The sequence below is a fragment of the Oculina patagonica genome, chromosome 8 (assembly GCF_052425735.1).
Source record: "Oculina patagonica isolate OP01 chromosome 8, crgOcupat, whole genome shotgun sequence".
Lineage (NCBI taxonomy): Eukaryota > Metazoa > Cnidaria > Anthozoa > Scleractinia > Oculinidae > Oculina > Oculina patagonica.
In genome coordinates this window covers 21,450,989-21,468,761 of record NC_135765.1, presented here as the reverse complement: position 1 = coordinate 21,468,761, position 17,773 = coordinate 21,450,989, and the positions used below count along the sequence as shown (strand labels likewise).

At 39.6% G+C, this 17,773-nt stretch overlaps 2 protein-coding genes across 2 annotated transcripts; one reads left to right on the top strand and one right to left on the bottom strand.

Annotated features, from left to right (window-relative positions):
• Positions 1-2,199: 2,199 nt before the first annotated feature.
• On the bottom strand, positions 2,200-12,724 carry LOC144662707 (uncharacterized). Its single transcript, XM_078523578.1, has 5 exons — positions 11,978-12,724; positions 10,734-10,790; positions 10,021-10,061; positions 4,603-6,851; positions 2,200-2,999 (listed from the first exon to the last, which is right to left on the bottom strand). Exons 1-5 carry the CDS (start codon positions 12,198-12,200, stop codon positions 2,600-2,602), a joined length of 2,970 nt encoding a protein of 989 aa, XP_078379704.1. The 5' UTR covers positions 12,201-12,724; the 3' UTR covers positions 2,200-2,599.
• A 595-nt stretch (positions 12,725-13,319) lies between these two features.
• LOC144662750 (uncharacterized) lies at positions 13,320-16,490 on the top strand. Its single transcript, XM_078523649.1, has 4 exons — positions 13,320-14,321; positions 14,869-14,966; positions 15,573-15,682; positions 15,972-16,490. Exons 2-4 carry the CDS (start codon positions 14,894-14,896, stop codon positions 16,323-16,325), a joined length of 537 nt encoding a protein of 178 aa, XP_078379775.1. The 5' UTR covers positions 13,320-14,321; positions 14,869-14,893; the 3' UTR covers positions 16,326-16,490.
• The last annotated feature ends 1,283 nt before the right edge of the window (positions 16,491-17,773 follow it).

The window sequence follows — 17,773 nt, the reverse complement described above, 5'->3', positions numbered from 1 at the left end:
GACACAGTTGGGTCACTCGAGCCAATTGTGTCATTTGAGTCGGTTGGGCCATTTGAGACAGTTTGGTCATTTGAGTCCGACGGGTTGTTTGCACCGGTTTGATCACTTGAGCCCAATTGGTCAATTGATGCAGTTGGATCACTTGACCCAATAGTATCATTTGAGTCGGTTGGGCTATTTGAGACAGTTTGGTCATTTGAGTCCGACAGGTTGTTTGCACCGGTTTGATCAATTGATCCAGTAGGGTCAAGTGACACAGTTGGGTCACTCGAGCCAATTGTGTCATTTGAGTCGGTTGGGCCATTTGAGACAGTTTGGTCATTTGAGTCCGACGGGTTGTTTGCACCGGTTTGATCACTTGAGCCCAATTGGTCAATTGATGCAGTTGGATCACTTGACCCAATAGTATCATTTGAGTCGGTTGGGCTATTTGAGACAGTTTGGTCATTTGAGTCCGACAGGTTGTTTGCACCGGTTTGATCACTTGAGCCCAATTGGTCAATTGATGCAGTTGGATCACTTGACCCAATAGTATCATTTGAGTCGGTTGGGCTATTTGAGACAGTTTGGTCATTTGAGTCCGACGGGTTGTTTGCACCGGTTTGATCACTTGAGCCCAATTGGTCAATTGATGCAGTTGGATCACTTGACCCAATAGTATCATTTGAGTCGGTTGGGCCATTTGAGACAGTTTGGTCATTTAAGTCAGATGGGTTGTTTGCACCGGTTTGATCACTTGAGCCCAATTGGTCAATTGATGCAGTTGGATCACTTGACCCAATAGTATCATTTGAGTCGGTTGGGCTATTTGAGACAGTTTGGACATTTGAGTCAGATGGGTTTTGCACCGGTTTAATCACTTGAGCCCAATGGGTCGTTTGATACAGTTGGGTCACTCGAGCCAATTGTATCATTTGAGCTGGTTGGGCTATTAGAGACAGTTTGGTCATTTGAGTCCGACAGGTTGTTTGCACCGGTTTGATCAATTGATCCAGTAGGGTCAAGTGACACAGTTGGGTCACTCGAGCCAATTGTGTCATTTGAGTCGGTTGGGCCATTTGAGACAGTTTGGTCATTTGAGTCAGATGGGTTGTTTGCACCGGTTTGATCAATTGAGCCAGTAGGGTCAAGTGACGCAGTTGGATCACTTGACCCAATAGTATCATTTGAGTCGGTTGGGCTATTTGAGACAGTTTGGACATTTGAGTCAGATGGGTTTTGCACCGGTTTAATCACTTGAGCCCAATGGGTCGTTTGATACAGTTGGGTCACTCGAGCCAATTGTATCATTTGAGCTGGTTGGGCTTTTAGAGACAGTTTGGTCATTTGAGTCCGACAGGTTGTTTGCACCGGTTTGATCAATTGATCCAGTAGGGTCAAGTGACACAGTTGGGTCACTCGAGCCAATTGTGTCATTTGAGTCGGTTGGGCCATTTGAGACAGTTTGGTCATTTGAGTCCGACGGGTTGTTTGCACCGGTTTGATCACTTGAGCCCAATTGGTCAATTGATGCAGTTGGATCACTTGACCCAATAGTATCATTTGAGTCGGTTGGGCTATTTGAGACAGTTTGGACATTTGAGTCAGATGGGTTGTTTGCACCGGTTTAATCACTTGAGCCCAATGGGTCAATTGATACAGTTGGGTCACTCGAGCCAATTGTATCATTTGAGCCAGTTGGGCTATTTGAGACAGTTTGGTCATTTAAGTCAGATGGGTTGTTTGCACCGGTTTGATCACTTGAGCCCAATTGGTCAATTGATGCAGTTGGATCACTTGACCCAATAGTATCATTTGAGTCGGTTGGGCTATTTGAGACAGTTTGGACATTTGAGTCAGATGGGTTTTGCACCGGTTTAATCACTTGAGCCCAATGGGTCAATTGATACAGTTGGGTCACTCGAGCCAATTGTATCATTTGAGCCAGTTGGGCTATTTGAGACAGTTTGGTCATTTGAGTCCGACAGGTTGTTTGCACCGGTTTCATCAATTGATCCAGTAGGGTCAAGTGACACAGTTGGGTCACTCGAGCCAATTGTGTCATTTGAGTCGGTTGGGCTATTTGAGACAGTTTGGACATTTAGGTTGTTTGCACCGGTTTGATCAATTAAGCCAGTAGGGCCAAGTGACGCAGTTGGGTTACTCGAGCCAATTGTGTCATTTGAGTCGGTTGGGCTATTTGAGACAGTTTGGACATTTAGGTTGTTTGCACCAGTTTGATCAATTAATTTCACTCCAAATTTGTACATAATGAGCCTTGTAATATTTTAAGTCTACTAAATGCTTATGTACATTGTACTTGTAACACAGTTAAGTCATTACAAACAGGGCATCACAAATTTCTATACTGACAGCAAACAGCCTCAAAAAGTGTGACCACATTCACATAGTTCAGGACACACAGCATATTTGTTCAGGTTGAAACCAAAGACAAAATGTAAATTAACCAATTACAGTCAGTTTATGTTGCTCCTTGCTTTAACTAATGTAGCTATTAAGTGGCAAGTTCCTGTAAGCAAATATACAATGTCAACTTTCTCTGTCAGGATGTACTGTATCTTTCACTAGATGTGTCCCTTACAGTCACTATAAATAGTCATTAAAGCAAGATTCTCCTGCAAATGGGAGATACAACTAAGTATTTCTGTCCGGAATAAAGTTTATCAGCCGATAAAAACTTGGCATGAATTCTTTGAACGGGCAAGTAAACTGCTGGTCCAGCATGCTCAAAGTCTTTAGCAAACCAAACAGACAGGGGATTCCCATAGCCGAAGTCTTGCTCTGATGACTTCAACCAGTCCACAACAGCAAATGCATGAATGTTCTGCTTTCCATTGATCTCCACACTGTGAACTATGAAGTAGCGGATAATTCCAGGCCTCATCATGCCCGGGTTGACAATGCCATCGTTGCCACACCATGATGCAATAACACGAGCATATGGACAAATCCTAGAGCCCGCCGTGGAACCATACCTTTCACCTCCAACTACAGTACCGCTCGCAAATAAGCGTCCCATAACATACGCGAAAAACGCGTATGCTTTTGCACATACGCGCGTATGCGTATCTGCGTATATGCGTCTGCGTATATGCGTATGTGCGTATACTCTGTATACGCGTATGCTCATCAGTATGTATGAGCAAGCTTATTGTTTTTTCTTTTGTCCATAGTTTATTGTTCTTTGATGGCTTGCTATTTCTTCTTTTAGAGATCGCCGATTTATGCAAAATAGACACGGAGAAATAACTTTTTCGTTACTTGACTTACCGGCCTTACCTTTATGATAAATGTTGACGGCGCATCATATAAACTCTAATAGAACTTTTAGTTTCTACTCATTGGAATCACTTTTCCAGTTTGAATCGCCCATTTACGCAAAATAGAACCAGAGATATTTTTTTTCGCTTCTAAGCCGTGTCGCTTCAATCGGCGATTAATTCATAAACAGTCTCGCCGGCGCGTGCGACCCTTGTGAAGAGACCAAAAGTTTATGTTGTAAGAAATGTTAAAAAACAAGATCAATGTTGACGGCGCATCATAAACTCTAAACTCTAAACTCAAGTCGGCAAACGAAACATTCCACATGAAAAACATCGGAGCCGTAAAGCCTTCCGTGAATATTAAATTGAAAGGCAGACTTGTGACGCGCCATCGCGTCTAGCTTGAAATGAACTTGTTTTATTTTTTTGTGAATTTAGCATAAAATTCCCAGAACCTAAATTCTTCTTGAATGAAACTTGTCTTTATTACTAACACAGATAACGGCATCAATTGTTATTACAGCTTTAGAGGAGTTAAACAAATTTTGCTTTTTTAACGCCGCCCAGCTAAAAGAGTCCAAAAGTTGTCAAAATTTGCATATGTCAAAAGTAATTTGAAACCTTTCGAATAAACTCCATCGTAAATAAATGTAACACAACGCCGCACGCAAGTATCCGATTTAGATTCTTTCATACACATTTAACTGCGTTTTTCTGAAGAAGACTAAATGACAGATTGAACTTTGAGGTTTAATATTTGCGTCTTAAGTCATAACACAAACAATTCGTACGCGTGACATTACACACGTGCTTCATGTTTGTCCGAAGATTGCCTGATCGCAGGTTATGTTTGTCCTGATTCGGCGGGACCGAGCTAACTCCAACTCGGTTTCTTCTTAAAGTTAAAAAGAACAACCCTAAAAAAACTTCCTCGTCTTTAACCTGATGTGGTCAAAGAGTCGAAAATATGCAACAGTTATTTTACATCTGCAGCGAATTCTGCTTTCGATGTCAGCGAGATATTTCCGTGAATGTTTTGGAAACGCTCTGTTTTATACCATTATGAACTTGGAACTTTCGGTAAGTAATAAAGATTTTATCATTCGATCGACCAACGCTGTTTTATAATTTTCTCGCAAAGAAACTTTATTTGTTTTCTCCAACAATACAACACAATAAGAACCAAGAGCAATGAATAACAAAGAACTGCGTATGTGCTTACGCTTCATTGCATACGCGCGTCTGCGTATGTGCGTATATGCGTCTGCGTATGTGCGTATGTGCGTATAAGGTGCGTATACGATGGACGCTTATTTCTGAGCGGTACTGTACTAAAGACTTGTACTTCTTGTAAAGAGTAGCAAGAGTCAGGGAGGCTACTGTTTCTTTTGGATATAAAGTGAGGTACACCATGCGCAATGCATTCAATTCTGATTGGTCAAGACTTGCCAGCTTGTAGGAGCTCTCAAAACAAATTGATGTCAAATCTGCCCACACTGATTCTTTGCCATGTAAAGGACCAGAGGATGCAAGCATCAGTTGCGGAAATAGACCAGTTTCTTCAGAAATCCCTCTGGATTCAAGTTGTGTCATGCAGTTGGGTAGGAAAAGATCGCTGTACTGTGCTGGTAGACTGTACTGCATACCTGCCAGAGTTCCAGAGATCATGAACTTCCGCATAATTTGTATTTCAACAGTCTTGTTGTTTGTGTGGTAAGATCCTAAAATACCATTATATCGTTCGAAGCTGAACAGCCAAAATCCATAAATACTGCCGTAATTTTGCACACACTCCTTGAGGTGAAGGTGGAGATGCATATTCGGTGTTATGGCCAGTTCTCCGTTAATGTTCTCGTATTCCTTAAGAAAGTGTAATAGTTTGCAATCTGCAAGCATCAAGTCGGTCTGATTTATACAGGGCCTACAGAGCAGGCGACAGGCTAAAACAAATGATTGCCAATAATGAAGGTGACATTCAGGAAGCACATCCTTTAGAGCATACATTGAAAATAGAAGAACAAAGTTTTTCCACTGAGCAGCAGTGTAGCCACCATAGTTTGACTTGATATTTCCAGGTAGTCTACCAATGTCGGATAAAGAAGAAATTTCATCTATCCTTGCTTGAATGGTCTGCAGCCCATCTTTTGTAATTATTTCATTTTCAATCCATTTTGAAAAGACTCTCTTAGCTGTCCCAAGAAACAAGTTATGCATCGGGTCAATAACACACATCTCGATACTTGCATAATATGGAAGCTCTAACAGGGAAGTGTACCTGCATCCAAGTTGGCTTGCTAGCTTATCAGAAGCACTTTGAGATTGACAGTTTTTAACTTTGTTTGCATCTCTTCTGTGCTGCTCTGAAGTTCTTTTTGGCCATTGATCACGGTCATCAAAGCCACTGTAGTTCCTCTGTTCTCCAAAATTACCCGGAAAGATCTTATAGCAATGAGAGCAACCTCTCTTTGCACTGTGGCCGAGGAATCCGCAAAGTTTACGTGCTGCTGGTATATCAGATGCACAACACAACACAGCTGCTTGAATTTCCACTACAGTAGATGGGCTTCGATAAGTGTTCACCTTGACTCCTTTCCAGAGGGCATTCAATTCATTGACAGCTGGCTCAAGAAAATGATTCAGGGATTTAGGCTCATGAGCAAGAGCAGGAATGACACCAACAAGTATGACATTTTCTTTCTTAAAACGGGAACTTCTTGGTAGATTCATTAAAACCATGTAAATGACTCCAACAGAAAAGTCACTTCGATGTTTGAACGGCTGAAACCAGTCGACATTCATCATTAGTCCAAATGATCGAGGCAGGTTAAGGAAAGGCTTATTACCTTTCCAGTTGCCGAACTGTTTCCAGATTTTCCCATCATACACGTCTGCATATAAGTCCTCCTTTACTCCTCTTGTTCGCCATCTTTCACAAGCTTCCTCCATTCCTGGGCGTTTAAGTAATGACTCTAGGGAATCGCTGATGCTCTTATAGCAATATGTCTTAATAGCATAAAACTTGACGCCACAATTCCTCACCACAACTTTCCGTGCCAGCTGGGAACCACAAGTTCTGGGTCGCCTTGATCGTGGAAAAGCAACATGTTCACAAGTCCTTGCAAATGTTTGGCGACCATCATTCACTACAATGTCATCCAAGTGATAAAGTTTTGTGCATTTTGGGCACACCACATACTGTATGAAGTTGTCTCGATCAATTTTCAACATCTTTCTCGCTGAGTAAAGGGTAGTTGGCAGGTTTGTTGCAAGAACTAAACATAAGTCTGTATGGTCCTTAATCAGTTGACCAATACAAAACAATAATTGTCGTACAAATTTCAAAACTTGCTCAATTGCACTGTCACTTACATAGTTCTTGTATTGCCAGACAAGTACAAAATATACAAGCCATGTCAAAATGATCCGAGTGTGTTGCTGACTTGTCATTGGTGGTAACGGTTGCGGCAATTCTACATCTTCAAAATGAAGCAATTCCTCAACATCACTTGTGTCCGAGTCAACATAATCTGTATCACCATCTTCATGGTGGCTATTCTCATCAGAAAGGCTGTCAGACTCTTCTTGATCCTAAAAGAAAAGAAATGTACTTGTTATAGAATAAAGGTGCCCAATGCAGAGTAAATACATCCTGTCAATGATACTTGTATAGACAACAAATGCAAGAAACGTTGGTGTAGTCAATTGTTATATTTCAATATGATACTATATCATCTTCAGACTTAGCCTAAATTTCAGACATCCCTCTGTGGACGCCTGCTTCCCAGAAGAGACGTCTGAACACATCTGGCCCTAATGCCATCCGGTGACATCACTACACTCTGGTTTTAATTCATGCGGAAAAGTTTCTGTCGAGGCCATGAAATTGTTAAGAAAAATCGCTTCAATAAAGGATTACAGGGTATAAAATTGTTTTAATAGTAAACTATTTAAAACTTGAGTCAAATGAATGAGATTTTCATTGACTGCAGGCTGTATTCTTTTACGGAACCGATTTAATCTGAACTGATTTGCTTTATCTAGTGATCAAAATATAATACATGTATGTTACGCAGCGGACAAACACACTTGTGAGTACTTAAATGAATCAATTTAGACGGTAACAGAGGCACCAAGAAATGGAATTCAATACAAAATATCCTACTTGACCGTGAGCACTGAGTTCAGAAATCACTGGATCATCGAGGCTGCAGGACATAAGCGTCGAGCAGATTTGTTGACAAAACAAGAATACATATAAATTTGGCAGAACACTGCATGTCGAAGCGACGAATTCCGCCAACTTAAAACCTACTGATTTCTATTACTATTCTTGATCCGTAGGTAAACTAATAAAGTAATTACACTCAAGGTAAATGACTAATAATTTCATTTCTGGGAAGATAAACTCTTTCCAAACGTTTTCAAATTACAATCCTCGTGCGGTAAATTTCAGTCATAATTTCACAAAATTATGCAAATAATTTTTAAATCAACCAATCAAAATCACTACCCGGTTTTTGGGTAGTGAAGTCACCAGACAACATTAGGGCCAGATGCGTTCGATGTCAATCACTGTGTTGCAAACACAACATAAAGCCTTGAGCTTGTCACCTTTAAATTATTTAACTCAACTGAACTTTTCATCACTTAACCATTTTCGATTGAATACACATTTGCCCATAGCAAGAGAGGATGAGGAGACAGAGAGGAACTTAGAGGGCGTTGGCCGGGATATGTCAAAGACAGAAAAGTTATTTTTAGATATGTGGACGTCCACAAAAGCGTAGTTCCGGTTCTAGTAAAGTCAATAAATCGCTTGAACTCGACATAACGGAGGTTTTTCATTCCCCTGTTCGCACGTATGGTCTGGCACCGCATGAATGAAATGTAAGATTATCTCTAGGCGTACTGGGGTCTGTTATCTGTTTTGCCTGTTCATGCAGGTAAAATTTATATGGTTTTGCCTTTATTCTTCGCGAGCCATTGGATTTGAAAAAATGGTAGAATCTATCTCTTATTCCTAATATTTCCTGCGAAAATTTTATTTCACAACTCGCTCTCATCAATGAAACGTTTCCGCTATTGTTAATGACATTTCTCACACCTTGATCATTAATGGCGTGTGCGGAAGCCAAGAAAAACAGACACTTCCGTTTTGCACGCGGCTAAATATAACTTTTCTGTCTTTGACATATCCCAAGGCCTAGACTAGGAGACTACCTCTCTGTCCCCTCATCCTCTCTTGCCCATAGCTAATTTGAATTGCAAACAAAGGAATTCAAAACAACGCTACATGTTTACTCACTTTCGGCCATGTGCCCCTTTTAACAAAACCACATGGTGGACAACCCCACATCAGAGCCCTGGCGCATACAACTGAGGCAAAGATCTAAATCATGCTTCAGGTAGGGGTTCATGTTTTATACCGACATTTTCGCAAGTTATTCCGCATTTTAGAAGTCATTTGTAATCAAATTTGTCTTACCAAAATCATTTAATTCATCAGAAAAGTAATAGGGCATGTAAGAAGTCCTAAATTTCAAGGACTTTTCAAGACCTAATGAAGAAATCAAGTACTTTTCAAGGACTTAACCAAATTCAAGGACTTTTCAAGACAACTGCTAAAATTCAAGACCTTTTCAAGAACAGTAACGAACGATGGTGTGCAAGTAGTTAGCCATTAACTTTGAACTTGACTTAAAAAATCCTAGTCGCAAACAGGTTTTTAAATTTTTTTTTAGAATCTATGAGACTGGGACACTTCCCATATTAGATAAAAAAATTAGGTCACAGTGCACAATGAGTGACTGATATAATTGTACAATGTAACTTTGTGATCCATGAGGTTTTTTTTAGAAACCCTAGTAAATTAGATTGAGGGATATTATAACTTTAAAAATATAAAAGGGGTACATAAAAGCCTCAGATCTTACAATTTAAATTGTTCTAGTTGACCAGGGATTACCATGCCACCAGAATGCAATGTGCGCTTCGACTCGAGTTTCTTATGGTATAAAACCTTCATTTTGAAATGTTTCGTCGTAGCCTGTAGCCCAATCTCTGTTAATCTAAGTAATCAAGTGGGGTTTTCAAAATACATGTACTATTGCTTTCATAGAAGGTGTGAACATCGTACCATTTAAAAGAGGGAATATTTTGTTTGAATTTCATCATTTGCAACACATTTTGGACATCAACAAATGCCAATTAATAATGAAAATCGATGACCAATCGATGATGGAAAATGTTGTGACATTTTTACATGATCCATTTTTGTCAATTATCAGCGATTTTCATGAAAAAATTTGAGGATCTGTTTGCGACCAGTTATCAACAAAACTGCATAAAGATACCAAATTGTGGCTAAGAAATCACGGACGAAAGAATCTGTAGAATATAATAGTCAAATTTAATCTTTAATGGTAGAAACAGGTATAACATGTTTGTCTCTGAGGTCATTTGGCTAAGAACTACAGCAGTTTGAAATTGTCGCAAATTGAACAATTGAAATTGTCGCAAGCGACGACAACCTCCTGCAGCTTCCTGCTGACGTACATGTCATTTATTATTACAGTGGAACCCCGATATAACGATATGCCAAGGGGGCAGTAAAATTATATCGTTATATCGAGGAATCGTTATATCGGGGTTCCGTCCCATACATTTTACTATTGCCGGGACATAACATATTCATCGTTATATCGAAGATCGGTATATCGGGGTTCCACTGTATTATTATTATTACGTAAAACTGTACCTGTTGATCACCATTGTTCGATTCAGAACCACTGCAATCATCTGTGAGGTTTAAGAACAGAAAAAAGTAAGTTTTAATCACAAAAGAAGCCGGCTTTATTACTTTAAAAATGGCTTCTTTCAAAACTAGTCCGACTTTTTACAAAGAAGACTATTTGTAAAAGGTGGTCAGAAAGAAAGTCTCCGGGCAAAGATCACCTTTATTCTAACAAGATACGGTGTACAATGTACTGCTCAAATGTAAGTTGACACTCTCGACTTGATCCTCGAGACTCGATCCTTACCTCTTGAAGTTCGAGTCACTCGACTACTAGTGCATGTTTTCAATGCTTATTTCAGATGCAAGTAAATCTTGAGTTTCCGTAACATGAATTTCAGACGTCTTTGTCTTAAGTGGCCTTTGGTTTTGCTATTTGATTATTCAGCCCTCTCTTCTGGTAAAGTAATCGATTGAAACAAAATTATACATTTCACTCTAAACAGAGAGCAGAGTGTTCATTTTAAAGGAGTACTCACTACTAAACATCAAATCTTGAGTGACCGTGACATAAGAGCCAACTGGCCCCTGTGGGTCTGGAATGATTTCCCGAAAAAAAATATGCCAGTCAGATTATGAACCGGCTGTACACCATTCAAAATTGACCAACACAGCAAAACTACAAACCTTACTGCCCCCCTCTTACAGATATAAATAATTTTTATTAAACTTGGTACCTGAATCACTCCCAGGGAGATCTGGTATACATGTAGCTGGCCCAAATGCAGTTTCATCTATAAATAAATACCAAAATCAATTTGTTAATAAAAACAAACATGAAAAAGGGTTAGTGTGCTCTCAGAATGTTTCAAGATTAATTCTGGTGGATATAATTCCACTAGAGTTGACTCTGTGCTGAAAACGAATACTGTATTTACAAGTGTTGAAAACATCAAGATTTTGTATGCCTACAGTGTTGAAAATAGCAGCTGGCTGCTGGCTGTACATGTAGCCAGCACTCTGACCACACTTGCCGGCGACTTTTCATGAAGAAGTAGAAAATATCATGTTTTGATTGGCCTACTAAAATCAAAGTTGCTTTTAATTAATGTTGCAGCAAACATTTATGTCACCGACAAATAATGCAGTGGAGAAAAACTTTGAAAGCTCTGTGGATAGAAAGAATAAATTGCTTGGAAATTTGAAGGATGCAAAAGCTGAAATCAAGAGAATGTGTGTTCACTGTGAACCACATGCTTAACATGTTTGTTCAAGCATGAAACATGTAATTTTATCTGTCAAACCACTGTGTTACTGTCTTGATGTTTCTGAATGCAAGCAAGATTAATTTTTTGCCCAAAAATTATCTTGTTTAGTGCTGGTTTAGATAAAAGCAAGGTTAACATTCATAATTCTTGGACAGAACAGATTTTCCATGCTTGTAAGTGAAGAAGCATGACATGTTTGTTTAGACAAAAATTTAAAGATTTCACGATTGAAATTGAAAAAAAAAGACCTGAAAAACATGTAATTAAGATGACAAGTCTGATGCTTACATTATCTAAACAAGTCACTGCATGCCGTATGGTGTGGTTTTACGGTTTTACAAGGAAGAAAGTGCTGCAAAGTTTAATTTCAAGTAAAATATTTTGTTCTAGTAAAATTCCTCAACTACAACGTTTTTCGTAACAGCCATCTGCTACTTAAGAGTAATTAAAGAAGTTATTTCGTGGAAATTCTAAAAAAAATTCAGACTGCCGGGAATCTAGGGTTCCCGGATGCCGGGTAACTGGACACAACAAAGCTTCTAGAAGCAAGCATAAGTAATTTCAGCTTTAGTCTTAAAACCAAAAATATGACCTCAAAATTCTGCCTGCATGCTCGAGAGGAAGCTTTGTGACACTTACATAACGACAAAGTGGAGGTTGCCCAAGGTGTACTGAATAAACTAACATGCGAGCGCAAGCGATACCTGACGTACCTTCGAATTCACTTTCACTTGAACTTGATCCAGGAACGTCAACTGGAACAGACGATCTTTTTAAATCCTCTACTGTTTTCCAGTTATCGAGGCTTGAGTTGTAATAAAGCCTGCGATGAAGATGATACTGCGAGTGGCTGAGTAGTTGTTGGCAGTGACCACATCGCTGCCTACTCCTTTCACGCGTCTTCTTGCGATCCGACTGCATACTTTTCCTTTTCATTTTGAGATTCTTTTCTGCTCGACAAGTAGACTGTAGACAGATCTTTGAGTACACCAATAAAGAAAGAAATATATCCGGAAACGAAGCAAATACTGAGACGTGTGACTTTTGAGATGAATAACTGCGCAGTTGTTGTTGCGCATGTCGTTGAGCATGAGTCTGACCGGTCACTGACCGGTCACACGCTGACCGGTTGCCACTGACAACAAATTAGTCAGCGTCCTTCGCCAGAAGGCGGGAAATTTGCAAAGAAAGTTGTCGAGGACGCACGGTACGGAACGAAGAGCTATCAGTTGCCGAAAATTTTTTCTTTTGCAACTATTATTTCGTCATGGATTCATCGAACGCGGAAAACGAAGAGATCGGAGTTTTAGATGCCGAAACTCCAAGAGCTAGACCGAGAGATATCGTCCCGGCTTCAGAGAGTGACAGTGATCTTGTGAGAAAACTACTGGCTGAGGTTTCGAAGATTCGCGAGGAAAATCAGCAGATGAAAAAGGAGTTGGAAAATATAAAGACAAAAGAAAAAGGAAAGACCAAGAGATCGAGAGACAACGATCCTGAGTGCTCGGTAAGCAGTTATTTTCATTCGTATTTGACTTGACTCATATTTGAATTTGCCGCGCTTGACGAACGAACAAAGAGTGAGAGGAAATTAATGGCGGTTTATCACACGTGTAACAATTGTGATTCGAGATTGATGTTCACTGATAGTTTAGACCATCGTCCCAGAAAAGCCACTAATACGGGCCAAAAAAATGTCGAGGCCACCTGAAGAAGTACGATGTTTGTGCATTAAAAGGTAATTTATCACGGGTGCGACCAAAACGATCGTCAGGGCGCGCGAGCTTCTTTGTTGTCTTTGTTCGATTCAGGCGTGCGTTAAATTATCCAACGACTCGAAGCCACTTAGGTCTCTGTCCACTTCTGTATTTTGATTCTTAAATTTCTATCAAATAGCGTGTTGTTTAACTCCCAAAATCAGCCCTTCAGGTAATATCATTTTGAAGTTTCATTGGTAAGCATTCTGCAAACAAAATAGCTTTTCGGGCCTCATATTCACCGTGCGGGCCCAAACTGGCTTGGGAGGCAGGGTTTGAGAAAAGTGCGCCAGGCTAGGACTAGAAGGATGGAAAATACAGGGCAATTTAAGCTCTTAATTTAGTGTTTAGAGCGTTCTCGCAATTGTGTACCCGCGGTAGTTTGAATTACTTCCCATTATAACGGAACGAGTTCTGTTCCAGAATGAAGTTTGTTTTGCATTTACATGGCGACCGACCCAGCATTAAATTTTGCTATCCCGTGCCCGTTTTTCACGCCCGATTCAAAACACGGATGGCGCCATTCTCGTACCTCGATTCCGGTTCATTCGTTACTGCGCAAGCTTTACGAAATGTTCGAGCAACTCGAGCTCTCAAATGTTTTATTGCAGGATCGAATTTGGTCGGTTTTTAAAAAAAGATAAAAATGGCCGGTAGAAAAACACCAATGAATGAGCTCGTTGAGCCATTCGTTTGGAAGCTTGGCATGCGCAAATCAACTGGTCATATAAATATAAGGTATTTTCGGACTTCAAATCGGAACTTTCCATTAACATCTTCGACTCCAGAGCACTTCTCTTTTGCTCATAACTGTCGCCGTCAGTCACGTGCAAAAGACAAGAGCTCTAGTGTCTAGCCTTTGCGCAGTAAGGAACAAAGACTCGAGATACGAAAATGAAATGGCGCGAGTTTCGCGTTAATTACGAATGCCCTAGCCTGAAGTTTCAGACAGGCTACCAATGCGCCACGTCCTAAAAACACGGTTTGCGATTTAAAAATCTCAGAAAAGAGTTCGTTTTCATTTTACATAATGAGAGAGTGAGAAGTCATACCGCCATACAAAATGTCATCAGTTTGAAGTGAAAACCGGAATGACTGAAATTAGCTTTGTATATCTGTCCGCGAATAAAAGAAGGATTACTTCAATTATTTAAGTTTGTTTTAATACTGTATCCTTTTCCTTTTTTGTTTAAAACCATAAAATATAGAATGCCGTCAGGAACGTCTACAAGGAACTAAAAAAGCAACAGGAACAAGAGGAGGATGGGGAAAATAGGCCAGCGTTTGATTTCAGTGTCAGGTAAACCACACATATATGATTTGATACAGCACTGTAGTAAATTTTATACTTAAAAAAATATGAATTAAACTCTGCGCTGTTGCGATGCACATGTACATGTATGGAATATAACATTATATTTTTCAAAACGTAGTCAGTTGTCGGGACTTTAAGAAATTGTCCCTGGGCCCTATTATGTTTTGGAACAATACAGGTTACTGCTCGTATGCCCTACCTTTTCATTGACCTTAAAATCATTGTGATTGACTTCAGCTTATATGCGTCACTCGCACACTTTTCTCGCGTCGAAGTTAAATTCTTTTTTAGTCAATTCTAGGCATGTGAATGTATACTTAAGTTATTCTAGACTCTTTCACGCTCCCGAGTTCAGCCTATTTGTGAGGCAAGAAGGGAGGGTTGAGGGATGCGCATCTCAACTTTAGTTTACTTAACTGATTGTTTCATTCTTTACAACAAAACTCAACAACTGTTCTTTTGACAGTCATTTCAAAGTTTCTCTCCTTTTATCTCTTTTTAATGTTGCCCTTTATCTCTGTTGTTCGTGTAGTTTCCACAGTTCATCAAACCAAGCCATGGCCAAAAAAATCTTCACTGAAGTGCGCGCGGTGCACGGCAAGAAAAAATGGAAGAAGTCCACCATTAAAGGTAAGCCTTGCCCATAAACTTTTTACAAGAGCAGCGAAACCTCCTTTGGAAGTGGTAGGAGAAATCTACCCTCTCGAGAAGGTCAAAATAAGGTCATAATTTAAGAGAAAAGGGGACTCTGTGTACATGCTTACAGTCTTTTTCCAAAACTTAATCCAGAATTGTCAATCAACAGTTAGTAATTCCGAGAAAGCTTCTGTAATAAAACCTAAATGTGTGCGTACCAAAAGTTTATTTTGTTTTGACATTTATCCAAAAAGGGTTTTGAGTGGCTAAAGGTTGTGTTTAAAGGATAAAAAGAGAAACATCTCTGACGTGTAACAGTTTCCTAAAAAAATCGTTTCAATAGGCCTTATCACGTACGGTTTTCGACGCCATCTCGTCAAGATGGCGTCGAAAACCGTAATAAGGTCTATTATTGTACTAGGTGGGTTTGCCTGTAAAGCGAACTGAAAACTGCCAACACACTAAGTACATGCATGTGTCGAAAAATGACAAAAAGGATTTGGTCGGTAGGAAGTTTTTATTTGCAGTGATTTCTACCAGTTCGTATAAATAAGATAGCATGTTGACTAACATATATATTATGTTTTCATTTTCAACTAGCTGCTGTTCATCAACACTGGAGGTCATTAAGGGACGATGGCACGAGGAAAACCAAAAATAGCTTTGAGAAGCACCGAAAGCAAGTCAAGCGAAGTAATCGTCTAAAGAGGGTAAGGCCATTTTTTGGTTTTCATTAGGACAATTAACGTAAGTTCATAACCATCTTCCATGAATAAAAATATGCTGCATACCACGCTCAAGTACGCTGTTGCTGAATGCTATTATATCGATCAGTGCAGTATTTTATTTTCTTCACTAAATTTACTTCTTAGGCAGACTTTTTTTTTATTTGTAAAAGATGTTACTGAAAGTCATGGCATCTTTAGGCACGAAAAAGACATCTTGGTAGTATAAATTCTGAAATTTTTTTGACTTATCTCCTTCGTTTGTTTCCTTCAGAAACTTTCTCGACGACTTTCTTGTTTGGAAAAGACAACCGTACTTTCAAGTGAAGACAAGAAAAAAGCACGAGAAATTCTGTCCTCTCCAGACGCCATGAGTTTTATGTCATCTGAAGAAAGCTGCGAGGAAGACGCTGTGGAACGAAGGAGTGGCCCCAAACCACGAAAGATTAGAAGATTATCATGGGAGAAAAGTAAATTGAGGAACATTAAAGCGAAACTTGATGAAGCGCATTTTGCTGGTCTAAGTGAAAGGCAACGTAGAACAAGTGCCCGTGTCACTCGTAGTGAAGAGGAATCAGCTCGTCCTCAGCCAAGTAAAGGACCTCGTTGGGCAGTTCGCAGGGAATGATACGAACGTTATGCATACCACTGAGCAGTTGAAAAAGCATTGACCGGTGTTAAATAATTTTCTGACATGTTACGTTCAAATTAAGAGCTAAAATCGTTTCAAACAATTACAATTATTATTAATTATCAAGGGTCGATTGTAAAACCAGAATATTGATTAAATTGAGCTGTGATGAAAATCTTACTTGTATTTGTGTGATTTTATAAAGTGGGGAATGGATTTGGCACACCGACGGTGCAAGTAAAAGTATGGCATGGGTGATATTCTTAACAGAGCAATTAAAACAAATTATTTACCAATCAAGCCCGTTATTGAGAAGGGAAGAATATGGAGTGCTAAAAAACAGTCAAAAATCAAACGTTTCCAACACGAAAACGCTTATTTCCGTCCAGTATTGAGCCTGAATACGTCAACGGAAACAAGAAAAAATAACATGTTTCCGGAACATTACCTGGTATTTCCGTCCTGTTTACGTCGACGGAAACCAGCAAAAATCATATTTCCGGAACGTTATCCCGTGTTTCCGTCAACCTTTAAGTCTGTATACGTCGACGGAAACATGAAAAAAAAAACATATTTCCGGAACGTAATCGCGTGTTTCCGCAAAGGTAACCATGAGGTTCCGCTTGCGGAAACCGTTGTTTCCTTCAGCTGAAACTTGACGGAAACATGTAAAAAAGTGGTACGGTTCCGCTGTGACCGCAGCAACGGAAACACGAGTAAACGCCACGAAACCGCAGACGGAAACACGAGTTGTCCGTCATGTTTCCGCAACGGTGACACATGATTCCGCAACGTTTCCGTTTACGGATTCTTGGTATTTCGTCCTGTGTAACTTCCCAATAGTAAACAACAAATTTGTTCTGCATTTTTAATAATTTTATGAGTGACACTATAAGAAAAGCATTAACGTAGACCTCCAGCAATCCCGTTTGCGTAAAAACATTATGCGTTTCTCATGTGGGTGAGTCGGAAATCCATTACCTTGAAGGTGATGAACAACAAAGAAGATAAGATATTTGAAGATATTTCAAGATATTTGGATCACTGGCTTGGTATATACCAAAATACAGTTTTGGTTGAGGGTTTTGTGACGTCATAAATTATGAAGATTAAGAGGAGTGATAACAGTCAAAGCCAAGGCAGGTCGATAAACATCATAAGAACCGACTCTAATATGCAATTGTTTTATTTTACCATGTTATAAATAAAATCACGTTTAGAAACAATGATGTCAATTGCAAGTTTGATTTTCTATTTATCGTTCCTTCAGATTGCCTTCAAATATTTTCTAGGTTCTTCCGTTTTGGTAATTTAAATGAAAACACAGCCTGAAAGTCAAAAGGATGGTAAATGCTTCTTATTCCGTCTTTTATTTTTGTCCACTTTTTCTTTCTCTGTATGTGTGATACACCGATTCAGCGTAAGCCGAAAGTTGCATGGAAACG

Coding starts and splice junctions, on each gene's coding strand:
- LOC144662707 (XM_078523578.1), bottom strand. CDS start 12,200: ATGAAAAGGAAAAGTATGCAGTCGGATCGCAAGAAGACGCGTGAAAGG. Junction 10,791..11,977: donor AAGTGAAAGTGAATTCGAAG/GTACGTCAGGTA, acceptor ATTTATTTATAG/ATGAAACTGCATTTGGGCCA. Junction 6,852..10,020: donor CGAACAATGGTGATCAACAG/GTACAGTTTTAC, acceptor CTTTTCTTTTAG/GATCAAGAAGAGTCTGACAG.
- LOC144662750 (XM_078523649.1), top strand. CDS start 14,894: ATGGCCAAAAAAATCTTCACTGAAGTGCGCGCGGTGCACGGCAAGAAA. Junction 14,967..15,572: donor GAAGAAGTCCACCATTAAAG/GTAAGCCTTGCC, acceptor ATTTTCAACTAG/CTGCTGTTCATCAACACTGG. Junction 15,683..15,971: donor GAAGTAATCGTCTAAAGAGG/GTAAGGCCATTT, acceptor TGTTTCCTTCAG/AAACTTTCTCGACGACTTTC.